Here is a 14,490-nt window from a genome sequence, read left to right as displayed (position 1 = left end):
AGATATGGAGAGGGAAGGTAAAGGCCCTGAACCAAATAAAAAACCTTTAAAAAGGATAGCTAGAGGAGGCCTTTAGGTCATAAAGCATTTTATGAGCCCGGGCGGTTGAAGCGTATTGAAGTTTGAAGCTTATGAGTGAAAATAAACGTCTTGGTGGAAACTAGCCACCAGCAGCCTTCATGGTGAAGGAAATGAATGTGTTTTGGCCAAAGGTTGGCATCCAGAAAGATCTCCAAGTAGTGTGTGGCTTGCTCTTGTGTGGCATTTGTGTTCATTTAGGTGCTGGTGGAATGTTCTTTTCAAATTAAAGTTGAACAACAGATTCATGTGCATACTTCATAGCCCTATTCTTGATTACTAGCATGTTGTCATCTGCTTGGTTCTCCTGAGCTGAAATGCATTATTTTCATCCTCCAGACCATGGCTTTTTGCAGAGATGAAATGTGTGTCAAACCACAACAGCTGGTAGCTACTGTTCCAGATTTACCAGTGCTTTTTTAGCAGGCTCAGTAGTTTCCCAGATAGCAGCATGCCATTTCTAGCCTTTTGTAAATGTTAATATATATGATCTATGAGGTCTTTTTTATCTTTAAATCCGCAGTGATAGGGAGGGATATTTATTATATAAATGAGACAACTAAAGAGTACGTATGATTTGGGACTTGATAGTTCCTTTTTGTTCTATATATTTTTTATATTTTAGTGGCATTTTAGAAAGTTAACTATTTGAAAGCATGGATTATTTCTGTATAACTTGATGAGAGTAAACTCTTTATTTGGTTAATTTATTGAGGATTGTTTAGAATCATGTTCATGTTAGTACCTTCAGAATCAGAAAAGAATCTAATATAATTTAGTTGCAATTAAACACTCTGAGCTGAGGGAAACATTTTACAAAATTAAGAAATTGCTTTTTGAAATTATGTATTAATAGCTATTTGGGGTAACAGACTCAAGCACAGGTTGGAAATACTCCTTTGAAATGTAGTTTCAGAATTGACTATTTTATATTAGAATACATTATCAAAGAATGCAGTTTATGTCTGATGTGAAAAATTAAATTCTTTTTATATCTGTGCACGTGTTTAGGTATCACTGGTGAGGAAAGCAAAGGATTTTCATTAAATTCATTGATTTTGAGTTTCATGTAGATGATTTACAAACATTCTAAAATCTTAAAAATCTTTAAAAACTTAAGAAATGAGTTATTGAAAGTGTTAGTTTCTAATTAGGGGAAAAAACCTTTTGAAACATTGGTTCTGTTATATAGTATTGGGCAAGACTTCAAATGACCTCAGATTTGGAATATATTTTTCTTTTCTTTTCTTTCTTTCTTTCTTTTTTTTTTTTTTTGCTGAGGAAGATACACCCTGGACTAACATCTGTTACCAATCTTCCTCTTTTTTTACTTGAGGAAGTTTGGCCCTGAGCTAACATCTGTGCCAGTCTTCCTCCAGTTTGTATTTGGGTTGCCTCCACAGCATGGCTGGTGAGTGGTTCAGGTCCGTGCCTGGTATCCGAACCCACAAACCCGGGCCACCGAAGCGGAGTGCACTGAACTTAACCACTACACCACAGGGCCGGCCCCTATTTTTCTTTTCTTTTATTGGAGAACTGTCCTTGATTACGCCTTTAGTTCTGAAATACCTTATTTTAATCTGTTTGAGAGGAAAATACTAAAACTACCTTGTTAGAGTTGGCTTTTGTGTCTGTTTTCCACAAAAAGAGTTGCCACTGCATGCAGAAGTTATACCAAGATTATTTATGAGTCATCATAGAGTAGTACTTAAAATCGTGAAGACCAGAGCCCGACTTCTGATTTTAACATGCTGGTTTTGCTACTTTATTAAGCAAGTTACTTAACTTCTCTGTGTTGCCACATCTGTAAAATGAGAATAATTATACTACCTACCTCAGAAGGGTGTGAGAAATATACAAGTAGAGTAGTTAGTAGTTAGAACAGTTCTTAGCATGTTAAGTGTGTTTGCTGATGCTACAACTACTGTTGTTACCCCTCTTCCTCCCCCTCCTCCCTCTCCTCTCCCTCCTCCCCCTCCTCCTCCTCTAGTATTGTTACTACTACTACTGAGAATTGACGCCGCTCTACTCAGAGAACAGTTTGAATTCAGTTCTTTGGCCAGCAGCTCTCCCTTGCTGTATCTCCCAAATGTATTTAGCCACCTTTGGGAGTAAAGTTAGAGAATTTAAAGGACTGTCCTTTTAAAATCACATGTTTTTTGAATGATACTATATTTAAATGAAAATGTAAAAATACATTCCTCATGCATATTGGGGACATACACGTGAGCACTTAACCTGCTTACTCTGAATAATTACTTGATAAAGGTATTTCACTTGTGAACATTTCTTAAAAATTAGACTAGAGATTAATCCATAATTTATCTTTTTATCTCTAGGACTAATTCTGATTTTAGCATTAATTTTATGTATGTCTCCAAATAGGTTGTTAAGCCTGCAGTTGGCCAATTTTTGTCTTGAGATTGTTTTTCAAAATGCTTTTGATAACTTCTTGGCTGCTACAGTGTGCTTTTTCAAAATCATTTTAATTTTCTGGAGTATTTAAAAAAAAAAGATAAACTTACTCATGCAACTTCAGGAATTTCTGTCTAGTCAGTTTTTTACCAATGCTTGGCTGTGTGTGTGTGTGTGTGTGCACGTGCACATGTGTGTGCTATCTATGAGCATATTTTCACTGATTCATATCTGAATAATAAATATTTTGAAGTATATGATCTATGAGGGTCAGAGATGTCAGAAATATCTTAAATCATGGAACATGAGAGTTCATGAGAAAGGTCTTTTAAAGTTATTGTTAATAGAATTAGCTTCTTTAAATCGTATTCTAGTGTTCCTGATTTAGCATACATAATATAAATCCCTTTACATTGTAAGGCAGATGTGCACCTAAGACACTAGCAGTTACGTTTTCAGGATTGTTATTATTTACTTGAAATGAATCTTCTCTCCACATTACAGACTTCTTTTCCATATTAGAGGCCCTCTTTAGGCAGCATAGGCTGACTAGTATAAATATGCCAGTTCCCAGGATGTTTATCATGTATGCACACATATTTGTATGTATGCACACTCATTTTTAGTAAATGATACATGCTTGTACATATATGTGTGAGCATTCTTGGACTCAGATTTAAATGTATTAATTCCTAATACATCGCCTTCCCCTGAATTGGCTTTTCTTCCCCACTCTTTAAGACTCAGCTTTGTTTCACCTCCTCTGTGAAGACTTCCTAGCTTCCCTCAACTTCCCACTATACTTAGTTCTTTCACCACAGCTCCTAGGATGTTATTAAGGATGTCAGCTTGATACAGGTTAGGGAGTATGGACTATCACCAATGCTTTCATTGTAAAATGTGGGTATTAATCCTAGGTCATTGGAATAGCTAAGCTTTGCACATGAATTTGCTAAATAATATATGTAAAAGCACCTAGTCAGTGTAAAACATATGGTAAACATTCAGCAGATGACAGCTGTTATTATAATTATTTTACTTATTTATATTTGTCTCATCTTTGTTGTCTATAATCTTCATTAAATCAGGTACTGTGACATGATTTTTGATGTCCTTGGTTTCTGGCATATAGGCTATTCATGGCTGAATTAATAACAGAATATATGCACTATGTAATAAATCAGTGGACCTTCATCACCTGCTAACAATGGCTTGGGTTATATTTGAGTTGACTTCCAATCTCAGTGTTTTTTGGTTTTTATTTATTTATTTTTTGTGAGGAGGACTAGCCCTGAGCTAACATCTGATGCCAATCCTCCACCTTTTTTTTACTTTCTTGCGGAAGATTGGCCCTGAGCTAACACCCGTGCCCATCTTCCTCTGCTTTATATGGGACGCCGCCACAGCGTGACTCGACAAGCAGCGTGTCGGTGCGCAGCCGGGATCCGAACCTGTGAACCTTGGGCCGCCGAAGTGGAGCGCACGCACCTAACTGCTTGCGCCACTGGGCGGGCCCCTGCTTTTTGGTTTTTAAAGGGATCTTTTTGATCCTTATAAATAAGAATCAACCTAATATATCATTTGTCATTCTGAACAAATAGTATTTTGATTTTCTGGTATTATTTAGTTATGAGAGAAGCATATGGTTGTGCAGTCCGTTTGACAGTCTACTAATTTGCTCATCATTGAAAAATACTAATTGATTATATATTTATTATGAGAGCTATCTGTTGTGGACCAGATTATGAGCTACATAGGGCAATGATTGTATCAGTATGTCAAAATGTCAGTAAAACAAATGTATTCAGTTCTTTGCTCCATCTTTCAAATTATATTTTAAAATCTGTTTATGTTAAAACGTCTTCAGATGTGCGAAGAGATTGAACATAAAAGAATCCTAAAAATACCTCATCTGATATTTTCTAATTATTGTTAAATATTTTGAGATTGCAAATTTCATTCACATGTCAACCGTATTGTGTGCCATTTGTTTTTCTACTCAGGTTTTACAGTTTGATGGAATGTTTTTCCCACAATTTAATAAATATTTGTTTTATTTCACATGAATTAATTCAAAAGTGGATAAGAGCAACATATTTTAATCATCTATTGTTGTGATGGACTAGAAATTAAATTTACTCCATAAGCAAACTGTTTACTGTGCATTTGAATGGGATTTATCTTGCTTAGCATTGGCAAGCTAAACATAAAGGGCAATAATTAATAGGAAAACCAAATATGTGTACTGCATGCTGAATAAGGCAACTTATTTTTCTTGAATATGTCTTACATCTTTAGTGTATAAAATTCGTAATTACCTTATAACATATATACTTGGCTATCTTAAGACAACACCCATTGAAATGAAGTAGTAGAAAAATTCTTAGGCTGTGTGAATTATGCATTTTTAATTGGTACCACATATGTGTTTATCATTTTATTTTCAGTTGTTTGCAGAATTTTAAGTTTGCTTTTCTGTATATAAATCACACCACCACATTATGCTTACATAAAGTGCTGGGAAGTGAACTGGAGATTAATAAATAGCTGGGCAGCCTGTTATTCCCTTTCTCACACCAGCCTCTTAAAAACACCCAAGATTTTAACTTCTTTAGCATGAAGGTTTAAAACACGTCCTGGTAGAGGATTACGAGAAGGATGTCAATGTTCTCCATATGGGCATGCAAACTTGTGTGTGGCCAAGTTACTTTTGGCAGAATGTCGTGTTATAGACAGTGGCTTTACGTGCAAGTACAAATTGCACATGCTCATATTTGTGTTGCAATCTAAATCACATAAATTAGACGTATGAAGACAAAATTTAATCATCTCGTCAGTCCTTGGCAATACAGATCAGATTTTTGACTGTGCGGTGCCAGTCAAATGGCAGTTACACTTGAATACGAGCATAACATAGATTACTTTTCAAACCATTATATCGAGCACGGTGTATGTAAAAGAAATGCAGAATTCGTTTGCTATGGTTACTTTCTTTTAAAGGTTTATTTGTTCTCTGTCTGGAGTGTAATGGAAGTTGAAAACAGATTAAAAGAGTAATTTCCATGTCACTGTGCTTTTGCTTTACCTCCTCTCTCTGAAAATGGGCTGTTTATTCAGTGTACTCTGTTCTGTTTTTTGTTTTTTTTTTTTGGTGAGGAGATCAGCCCTGTGCTAACATCTGCCAATCCTCCTCCTTTTTTGCTGAGGAAGACTGGCCCTGAGCTAACATCCATGCCCATCTTTCTCCACTTTATATGGGATGCCGCCACAGCATGGCTTGCCAAGCAGTGTGCTGGTGCTCGCCTGGGATCCGAACCGGCGAACCCCGGGCCGCCGCGGCACAGCGTGCACACTTAACTGCTTGCGCCACCGGGCCCTCCCCCAGTGCACTCTGTTCTTAAATGATTGCTCAAGCTTCAGGGCATACCTTACTCCAAGAAGGACATTAATTCTTCAAGTTTGCTCTTTCTGTATTATTGTCTGTTTTTTTGTGTGTGAGGAAGGTCAGCCCTGAGCTAACATCCATGCCAATCCTCCTCTTTTTGCCGAGGAAGACTGGCCCTGGGCTAACATCTGTGCCCATCTTCCTCTACTTTATGTGGGACGCCGCCACAGCACGGCCTGGCAAGCGGTGCATTGGTGGGAGCCCAGGATCCCAACCGGCGAACCCTGAGCCGCCACAGCGGAGCGTGAGCACTTAACAGCTACGCCATAGGGCCGGCCCTGCTTTTTTTTTTTTCTCAATAGTGAAGAATTCCTAAGTGGAAGAATAATTTCAGAGAAATATGAAGCTGGAAATAGAGAAGAACAATTTTATAAATGGAGAATTTTCGATTGATTTTGTACGTAACTAACACAATTCCACGTAACTAACACAATTCCAAGGAGATTATTATTGAATATGGGCTATTAATGACCTTGAATTCCCTGTCTCCTATTTCTTTTTCTTTCTTTCTTTCTTTTTTTTTTTTTTTGTGAGGAAGATCAGCCCTGAGCTAACATCCATGCTAATCCTCCTCTTTTTGCTGAGGAAGACCAGCTCTGAGCTAACATCTATTGCCAGTCCTCCTCCTTTTTTCCCCCAAAGCCCCAGTAGATAGTTGTATGTCATAGCTGCACATCCTTCTAGTTGCTGTATGTGGGACGCGGCCTCAGCACGGCCGGAGAAGCGGTGCGTTGGTGTGCGACCGGGATCTGAACCCCGGGCCGCCAGTAGCAGAGCGCGTGCACTTAACTGCTAAGCCACGGGGCGGCCCCCCTGTGTCCTATTTCTGTTAGTTAACACATCATTGAATTCTCTTAGTGGATGAATTATACACACTATACTGTGAGATCCTAGGGTGGAGATCCTGTTGAAGGTTCCCAGGATCTTCCTGTAAGAAAAATGCAGTCATGGTTGAAGGTGCATCGAGGAAGTGTGACTTGGGCTAGGGTAGGTCATCGCTTGTTCCTCAGGAAAGTTTAAGTGGAGATAGGAGTTTGGGCACTTGATTATAAATGTAGGGAGTAGAGATGGGAGTGACGTTTGTTGCATAACTAATATGTGCCAGATAGTCTGGTATATACATTGTGTACATTCTCCTTTTCAATGTCCCTAGCCAAAAAAGAAAAAAACAAAGGTTTTATGATGCCAGTTTAATAAATGAGGAAAAGGGGGCAGGAAAAAAATTAAACTTGCCCCTTGACATTTCCGTATTGTCACCTGGATTGCCTGATGAGTCAACAGAGGGGGTGGAACCTTGTGCTTGAGTTTTTGTCTCGAGGAAGGGAGGTAATGGTAGAAAGTAGATGTGTAATTATATAATATGTCCGAGAAATAATCTACATTGAATTTTTTTTGTGCTTTTTAAAAATTCATCAGATCTTTGCTATGACATTCTTGTGTTAATAAATTTAATGGAAATTGGATTCCTTATTATAAGGATAACACTCTCTATGGACTCTACCTACCCTAGTTGAAATGATTTCTGTTAAAAGTTTGAAAATTCTTTAGATACAAAGAATTATCACTCTGTAATCATGAATCATGAAAATTATATGTATTTCCTATGTAGACGTTACTTCAAATATAGAACTGTGTGTATCCAAAATGGAAAATAAAGAACTGTCCTTTCCTACTTATTGTGAGAGGCGTCTCTAAAATCAGACATTCATACAGACCTGATTTGCTGACTGCCTATGACCTATATTAAAAAATATCTGAACACTAGTTTGCTTCTCTATAGAGAATGATGCGTGTGCCGTGGAAATCCCTGTGTCTTTTCTCAGCAGTAAAATGTCTCATGTGATACAAGTTCAGAAGAGATAACGGTAGGTGTCACCTGTCACCTAGCAACAAGCTCACTGCTTGTGTCTTTAGCATCTCTTTTCATTTTAAGTCAAAATAGCTATGAAAACGTAGTACTTAGATTTGCATTTATCTCCAGAAATATTTATATTAACCTTCAAATATTTTTAGTTTCCAAGATAATTCACTGCGACAGATAAAACAGAAATAACTTTAAATGAAAAAGGCAACTTATATACCAGAAGACTTGATGCAGAGTAGGGCCAACAGGGATCTGTTATATAATATCTGAGACTTAAATACCCGAAGCCTGCCTGTTCAGTTCCCTAATCAGCTTTAAAAGTTATGGTAACTGAATTGCATATGTATATAACCCTTTATTACTTTTTTAAATCAGTACCTGAAAACACGGACTCACAACTAACGAAGCAGTGATTTGTAAAGCTGAATCTAGACGACAGAATTCCAAATGGGGTTGCTGTAGTAGGCACTGGAATTCAATTTATTTGAAACAGAGCAACTAAATTACCTTTGGGCAGAGAGTGGAATAACCTGACTAGTCAGATGTCTATGAACACCTTTAAAACGTGTTTCTCTGTCTCTATTTAAAGATACATAAAGGGAGTCTCATAGGAACTAGCAACAAGTGTACTTATGGGTCCTGAAGTATTTAGAATGTATTAAACACTAACCTTTAAAGATCGAGAACATAATAGATCATTTAAGATGTAATGAAGAGCCAGCAGCCTGTTACCACAGGGTAATATAATGCCTGTGCTCTGAGGTAATTATTCCGAAGTAACTCCTTATTCATTAAGGTGGAGAGCATCCACTTTCATTTTGGCCAAGGTCATTCTGTTGACCAGGGTACTCTTAGAATCCTAAAGGAAGCTGGCTGGCTGTGTGTAGAAATTTTAGGGGAGAAAACAGGAGTTAGAAAGTGAAGAATTTAGAAAATCATTCTCTATTGCTTGCAGCTACTAAAGAGAAACAGGTGTAACTAGAATTTCTCCAGACTCTCCACTAAAACACGAGTATTTACCAATGGTTCTAGGAAGCAATATTTTTGTTTAAAAGTAAATCTAAAATTCTTTCCAAAATGTAATATCTTGTGCCTTTTTTTGTTTCTCATGTTTTTCATATTGAAAAAAGTAACCAACCCTTTGCTTTTCTTCACCTGGCCATTGAGAATCATTTTTGAAGCCAAGAAAGTGAGGGCTAAAACCATGTGTGATGGGTTTTTTGAGGAGGACAGTGGCCTTTAAAACTTCTGTCCTTTGGGGAGGTTTATTGGATAATTTCTTAAACCTGTTTGGCAGAGTTAAGTAATCTTTTAATTAGAAAATTGGTGAGATATTACCAATTGTTATGGTATTGGAAATGTGCCATTTTCCTATTTTATATCATGATTTGGTTTTGATGCGAGTTTGGGGAACAACCCAAGGGCCCCTTAGCATGAATAAAATTAGAGATTCATCTGTTCTATCTTGTAGCCTCATTAGGGAAATCCTGTTGTTTTCCTGCTTGATATCTGGGTCATAGATTAAAGAGTGATAATTCTTACGTGTATGACAAAGATTGCTGTATAGACATTACTTCAGTTATGGGAGGCGGAGTAGATAAAACTAATATTATTACTATCCCTGATTCTGTGGAGAAGGAAATTGGGCCTCAGAGAGGTTGAATGAGTTGTTTAAGGCCACACAGCCAGTAGATGACAGAGGTGAGACTAGGGACAGGTCTTCCCAACTCTGAACTGTGTCTTCATTTGCTGTCATTTGTGCTCCTTAAATCATAGGGGTGTGGGGTGGGAGCTACAGAGCAAAAGATGATCTTGAATGCTCTGTGAGGAGCTTGAATTAAACAGAAAACAAAAGTTAGTATTGTACCAGGCTCTCCCCAGGTTTAAAACATGCAGAGGTATGAATTTAAATTGTAGATGGTTGCAAAAATAAACCACAATGAGCCATGCACTAAGTTTTGGGACTAAGACAGGGGTTTTATAAGGACCCTGACATTATTTAACTTGTTACCTTGGGTACAAAATTAACCTCTGATCATCACCCAATGTCAAATGGATCTTAAAATAGTTCATGTGCTCAACTCACAGAACTGCTTTCGGAACAAATGATATCATTAGGATACTTTGTAAATCCCAAAATGCTGTAAAAATGTATGATACTGTGTTGTGTATAGTTCACATAATGTTTTAGTGTGCAGATTAATTGTACCTAAAAATACAAATTATATGATTAAGGCCTGAGTTACTTGCATAAGAAATATCCACGTAATTGATATAAAGGAGAGTTTTCTTTATTTGAATATTCTTCCATTTCTCATTATTAGCTTCACTCATTTGACAAATATTTATTGATCTCCTAAAATTTGCTAGGTCCCATGCTTTGTATTGGGAAATAAAGATGGGAATGGCACTATGTTAACGAGGGTTTCTTCTTCTGGTGGAAATATAAATTGGTATAGCCTGTTTAAAAAACAATTTGATGATACATTTTGAAAGCCTGAAAAAAATTCATATTATTTTGATCCAGTAATTATGCTTCTATAATTATTTTCTAAGGAAATAATTAAAGGTGCAGACTAGAGCAACTAAGTACAGTAGTGTAGAATGAGAGTGTCTAGCTGAGGGGTGAGTGGTGGTGGAAATCTACATCAGGGGCTCTAATCACCAGTCCCCACTTCCTGATTAGTCTGTCCATATCTGCCCAGAGAGGGCATCCTTTATAGTTGCACAAAGGTGTCATCCAGGCTGGCAGAATCCCTGGTATATACAAGATTTCCATAGAAGGATGTTTAGTTGTTATTGGTAATAGTAAAAAAAAAATCACAAATTATTAGACAAAAATTAAGGAATAAATATTGCTACAATGGAGTATTATGTTGTGGGGGAAGAGAGAGAATCCTCCTCTGCCCTTTCCCTTAAGGTTCTTATGGCTGGACAAATAAGTAACAAGACAGGTTAGCAGGAGAAAATAATACCAAGTTTAATAACATGTATACATGGGAGAAAGCAGGGACACTGCGTTTCTCAACACAATAGCAGAAATTCTCGTCTTAAATACCATGTTCAGCTAAAGACAAAGGAGGCTGTTGGGGGTGGGGGGAGTCAGTTACAGGAGATTACCACTAAAGCACTGTAAACAAGAGTAAGGTTATTATGCAGATTTAAGGCCTCACCTTGCACATTGATAAGTTTCTAGGAATGAGGTCATCCGCCTCTTCCCAATACAGAGAGGGAGATACCTTTACAAATGGAGATTTCCCTTGTAAATGTAAATGTTTGTCTGGCAACTCCTCACAGGGCCATCCAGAGAATGTGGCCAGAGAGACATAAGATGGGCTTGTTCCTGCCTTTTCTATTGTAGCATCTATTTTACATTATATTACAGCCATCAGGTAGAAGATCTGTTCCAGGAAGGAGTTACTATGTCAAATTCTTTAGTGGGGGAGGTCAAATGTCCATCAGAGAAAACAATCAAGGTAAAGAGATATATTTCAGGGTGGTCAAATCTTGATCTCCCACAATGTGTTCCTACAGTGGACCATTATAAATGTTGGATTAAGCATTAATAAGTTGACTATTATGTGAAAATGCTCATGGTATATTAAAAATGTGAAAAAATTGCAGAACCACATTTTGAGATATAAGGAGCTAGAGTGTAAGATTGAAGCCAGTTTTGAAGTACTTGGTACATTCTGCTAAGAAGTTGTAACTGATTGGTTCAGATATATTTTGAGGTCTGGAAAGGATAAGATGTGTGTGATAAGAATATAGTGTTTTAGATATCTGACTATTTAATTCTTTCATGGGATGCCACATTACAGTTTCGTAATGTAAAATAGAATTATAGTCTGAATTTCCAGAGAATATTTCTAGTTTGCCACTATAATATTAAAATATTGCATTTATATTATATTGCTTTTTAGTAACATTTCTAGTAGTAGTAAAAGCTATAGTATATATTAGGGAATGTGTTTTAAGACATAAGAGACATATATAGAGAGAGAGAGAGACAGAGAGACAGAGACAGACATACATACATATATATTTAAAACTGGAATAAAATTAAAGGCCGTTTCCCCTTACAGGCCAAGCCCATGGAACTTGTGAATTCTGCTACATTTCCTTTAAGATCTTATGAGTGAGTGAGCTCCTTTTTGTTCACATATATAGAAACACATGCTAAGGAAACCTGGCCCAGTGCTGCAGTACGTAGACATTGGCACAGAATGGTGCTGCTAAGAACTCCAAGGCGTGTCCCCTCTTGAGTGTAATTCCAAACGAAAAAAAAGTCGACCGTGCCTAATAAGCTAGCTTAACTGAATGCCAAAGAAAATTTGCCTCATGAAATGGAAATTCTGAAGGAAGTTACATAATGCTGAGAGAATAAAAGGAGGACTTGCAAGATATATCCAAATGAGGCAAACAGTCTATTGTAATCAGAACTCTCTAATTCAATATTTAATTATATTTGGTAAGCTCCAAATGGCCCTGTGGATTTGGAAGCTTTTAGAAACCACATAAATATTAACTTTATATTTGTTTAATCTTTAAGAAGTGACATGTATTAACTTAGTTCAGTTTTTAAAAGTTACTTGGGTATTGGCCAACATGGAGCCACCAAAATGTATTTGTATTCGTGTTAATTATTCTGCACATTTGTATCAACTGTAAGGAGAAAAAAAGATCATTTCCTCTGAAAAACAACATTACTTTAAGGATGTCTTAGTTGCTAAGATTAATGGAGTCAAGTGCTCCAGTTGGAGCATTTGTAACTTCTCTTTCATATATTAAATTTACATTTAAACAGATTTGTGCGATTTTCTTCTCAGGCTTCTCTTTCTGTTGCATCCCTTTCTTTTTTTTCCTTCTCTCCTTTCTTTTTGTCCAAACCTTTACTGTCTTATGCCCAGGATCTTAGTGTCATAGCTAGTGTTTCTGTCTCTCTCCCCTTATTTCTGCATTTTATGTACATGACTGCTAAAGAGCAAGCAAAAAACAAACAATTAAAGAAAAAATATTCCTCAGCTATTATTTTTATTATGTCACTCTATTAATCAAGAGCTTAAAGAATTACAGAATTAAGATTTTCTTTTTTTCCCCCCCGATGGAAGAATGTTATCAACGTGTGGAACTTTTTCTCATTATTTGGTTTTGTGTGCTTTTCTTGCAGGATCAATGTGACTCGAGAAACAAATGGATGAATGAATATCCATATGAAGAGGAAAACAATAAAGGTTGGTTAGTCAAATGAATAATTGCAGTGAAAATCCTATTTTGAACATTATTTTGGGCAGTTTTTAGAGCATTTCCTTATCTGAATGTGAGACGGAGGTCAGTCCTTACACACACACATCTGTCTGTAAAGTGTAATTTTTATTTTTAATCCCTCAAGTATAAAGAAATTTATAAGGAGGCAACCCATTTTTGTGCAAGTCTAGTCACCAGTTTCCAGAACTTAAGTTTGTATTTTAAGAATCAACTTTTGGATGAATATTAAAAAATGGTAAACCACTTGATACAACTGATCATTGGGACAAAAGAGGGAAGAAAAAAGAGACCAGATTTTGTTTAATATACGTCAGTTTCTACAAGCATAATCCTAATACCAGCACTGTATGGCTTACGGTTGCTGTCAGATGCTATCCTCTCTGCACCTGCAGTCTCGGCTTGCCTCAGAGGAGTAGGACGGTGATGAAAGGCCTTTAACTTTGATTTCTCACAGACAAGTACCAGTATAATTCGAGGGGGAAGAATCCTGTGACTATCAACTGTAATAAAATGCTGGCTATCACTTTGTTTGTGGTAGTTATTTGAGCTTTTCTTGTATGGCATACTGATTATAACATGAAAGTCATAGGTAATACAAAGAAAATGACAATATGTTCATCTCCATTTCATAAGGTTTTTACACTGAACAGGTCTGGTACACAGGCATGAGCCTCATAACGCCTCAGATAGCTGCACAACACATACAATTTTGTATTTTCCTTCCCCCATTATTCCTGCTACTTTCATATAGATATATGTCATGCCATGTCTTTCTCTGCTAGCCCACTTTCATGGTTACTTACAAATGATTTTCCAGGTTATGTCTTTAGCTTAAAATTGTCATCTTCTCTCCTCATTGCTAAAATTGCTCCTTTTTAGTATTTGTACCTGGAAAATTTTCATACCTCTAGAGGGAGTATTGATTCAGAGATGATACAAAGGAGACTTCTGGGTGTATGGGTAATGTTCTTTTTCATGACCTCAGGATTGCCTACGTGGGTAGATTTACTTTATGAGAGTTAATTGTACCGTGTACTTATTTGTGTGTGGATCGGTGGTGTGCTAGAAAAACAGCTCTGCGGGTAAGGTGGGGAGGCCTGATCTCTAGTGTTTGTCAATTCCCATGGTGTAAATACTCCCACTGTGGCTAGTTTCAATGGTTTAACAACTAGCTTGCAAGATTCTTTAAAATACCATGATTGGCTCTCATGAGGCGATGAGCTAGCTCCTGTACACCATTGATAATTTCATTTATAAAGCAAAGTTAAACGATTTCATGTACTCTTGAAGACAAGTGAGGCAAAGGTAGTAAATTTAAATTGTCGTGGCTCATCCCTATGTAGACATGGAAACCTCCTTCACTTATTATCATGCAAAATGTATTTATCCCTTTCCTTATGTATGATGTTAATATAGTATT

The 14,490-nt window shown here is 36.9% G+C and overlaps 1 protein-coding gene across 13 annotated transcripts in view; it reads left to right on the top strand.

The window, feature by feature from the left end:
- Positions 1 to 14,490, top strand: part of KLF12 (KLF transcription factor 12) — a 420,215-nt gene that overhangs the window by 122,778 nt on the left and 282,947 nt on the right. For 7 of the 13 annotated variants that reach the window (XM_058548296.1, XM_058548295.1, XM_058548306.1 and 4 more), the window contains exon 2: positions 12,973 to 13,036. In XM_058548296.1, coding sequence (XP_058404279.1) covers positions 13,004 to 13,036 — 33 coding nt within the window. In that variant the 5' untranslated portion in view covers positions 12,973 to 13,003. Of the gene's footprint in view, positions 1 to 7,718; positions 7,804 to 11,887; positions 11,941 to 12,972; positions 13,037 to 14,490 lie in introns of all 13 variants that reach the window. The other 6 variants (XM_058548300.1, XM_058548297.1, XM_058548299.1 and 3 more) reach the window with 3 other exon arrangements.

This window comes from Diceros bicornis, chromosome 9 (assembly GCF_020826845.1).
Source record: "Diceros bicornis minor isolate mBicDic1 chromosome 9, mDicBic1.mat.cur, whole genome shotgun sequence".
NCBI classification, from domain to species: Eukaryota; Metazoa; Chordata; class Mammalia; order Perissodactyla; family Rhinocerotidae; genus Diceros; species Diceros bicornis.
This window is presented reverse-complemented; position numbering and strand designations above follow the sequence as displayed.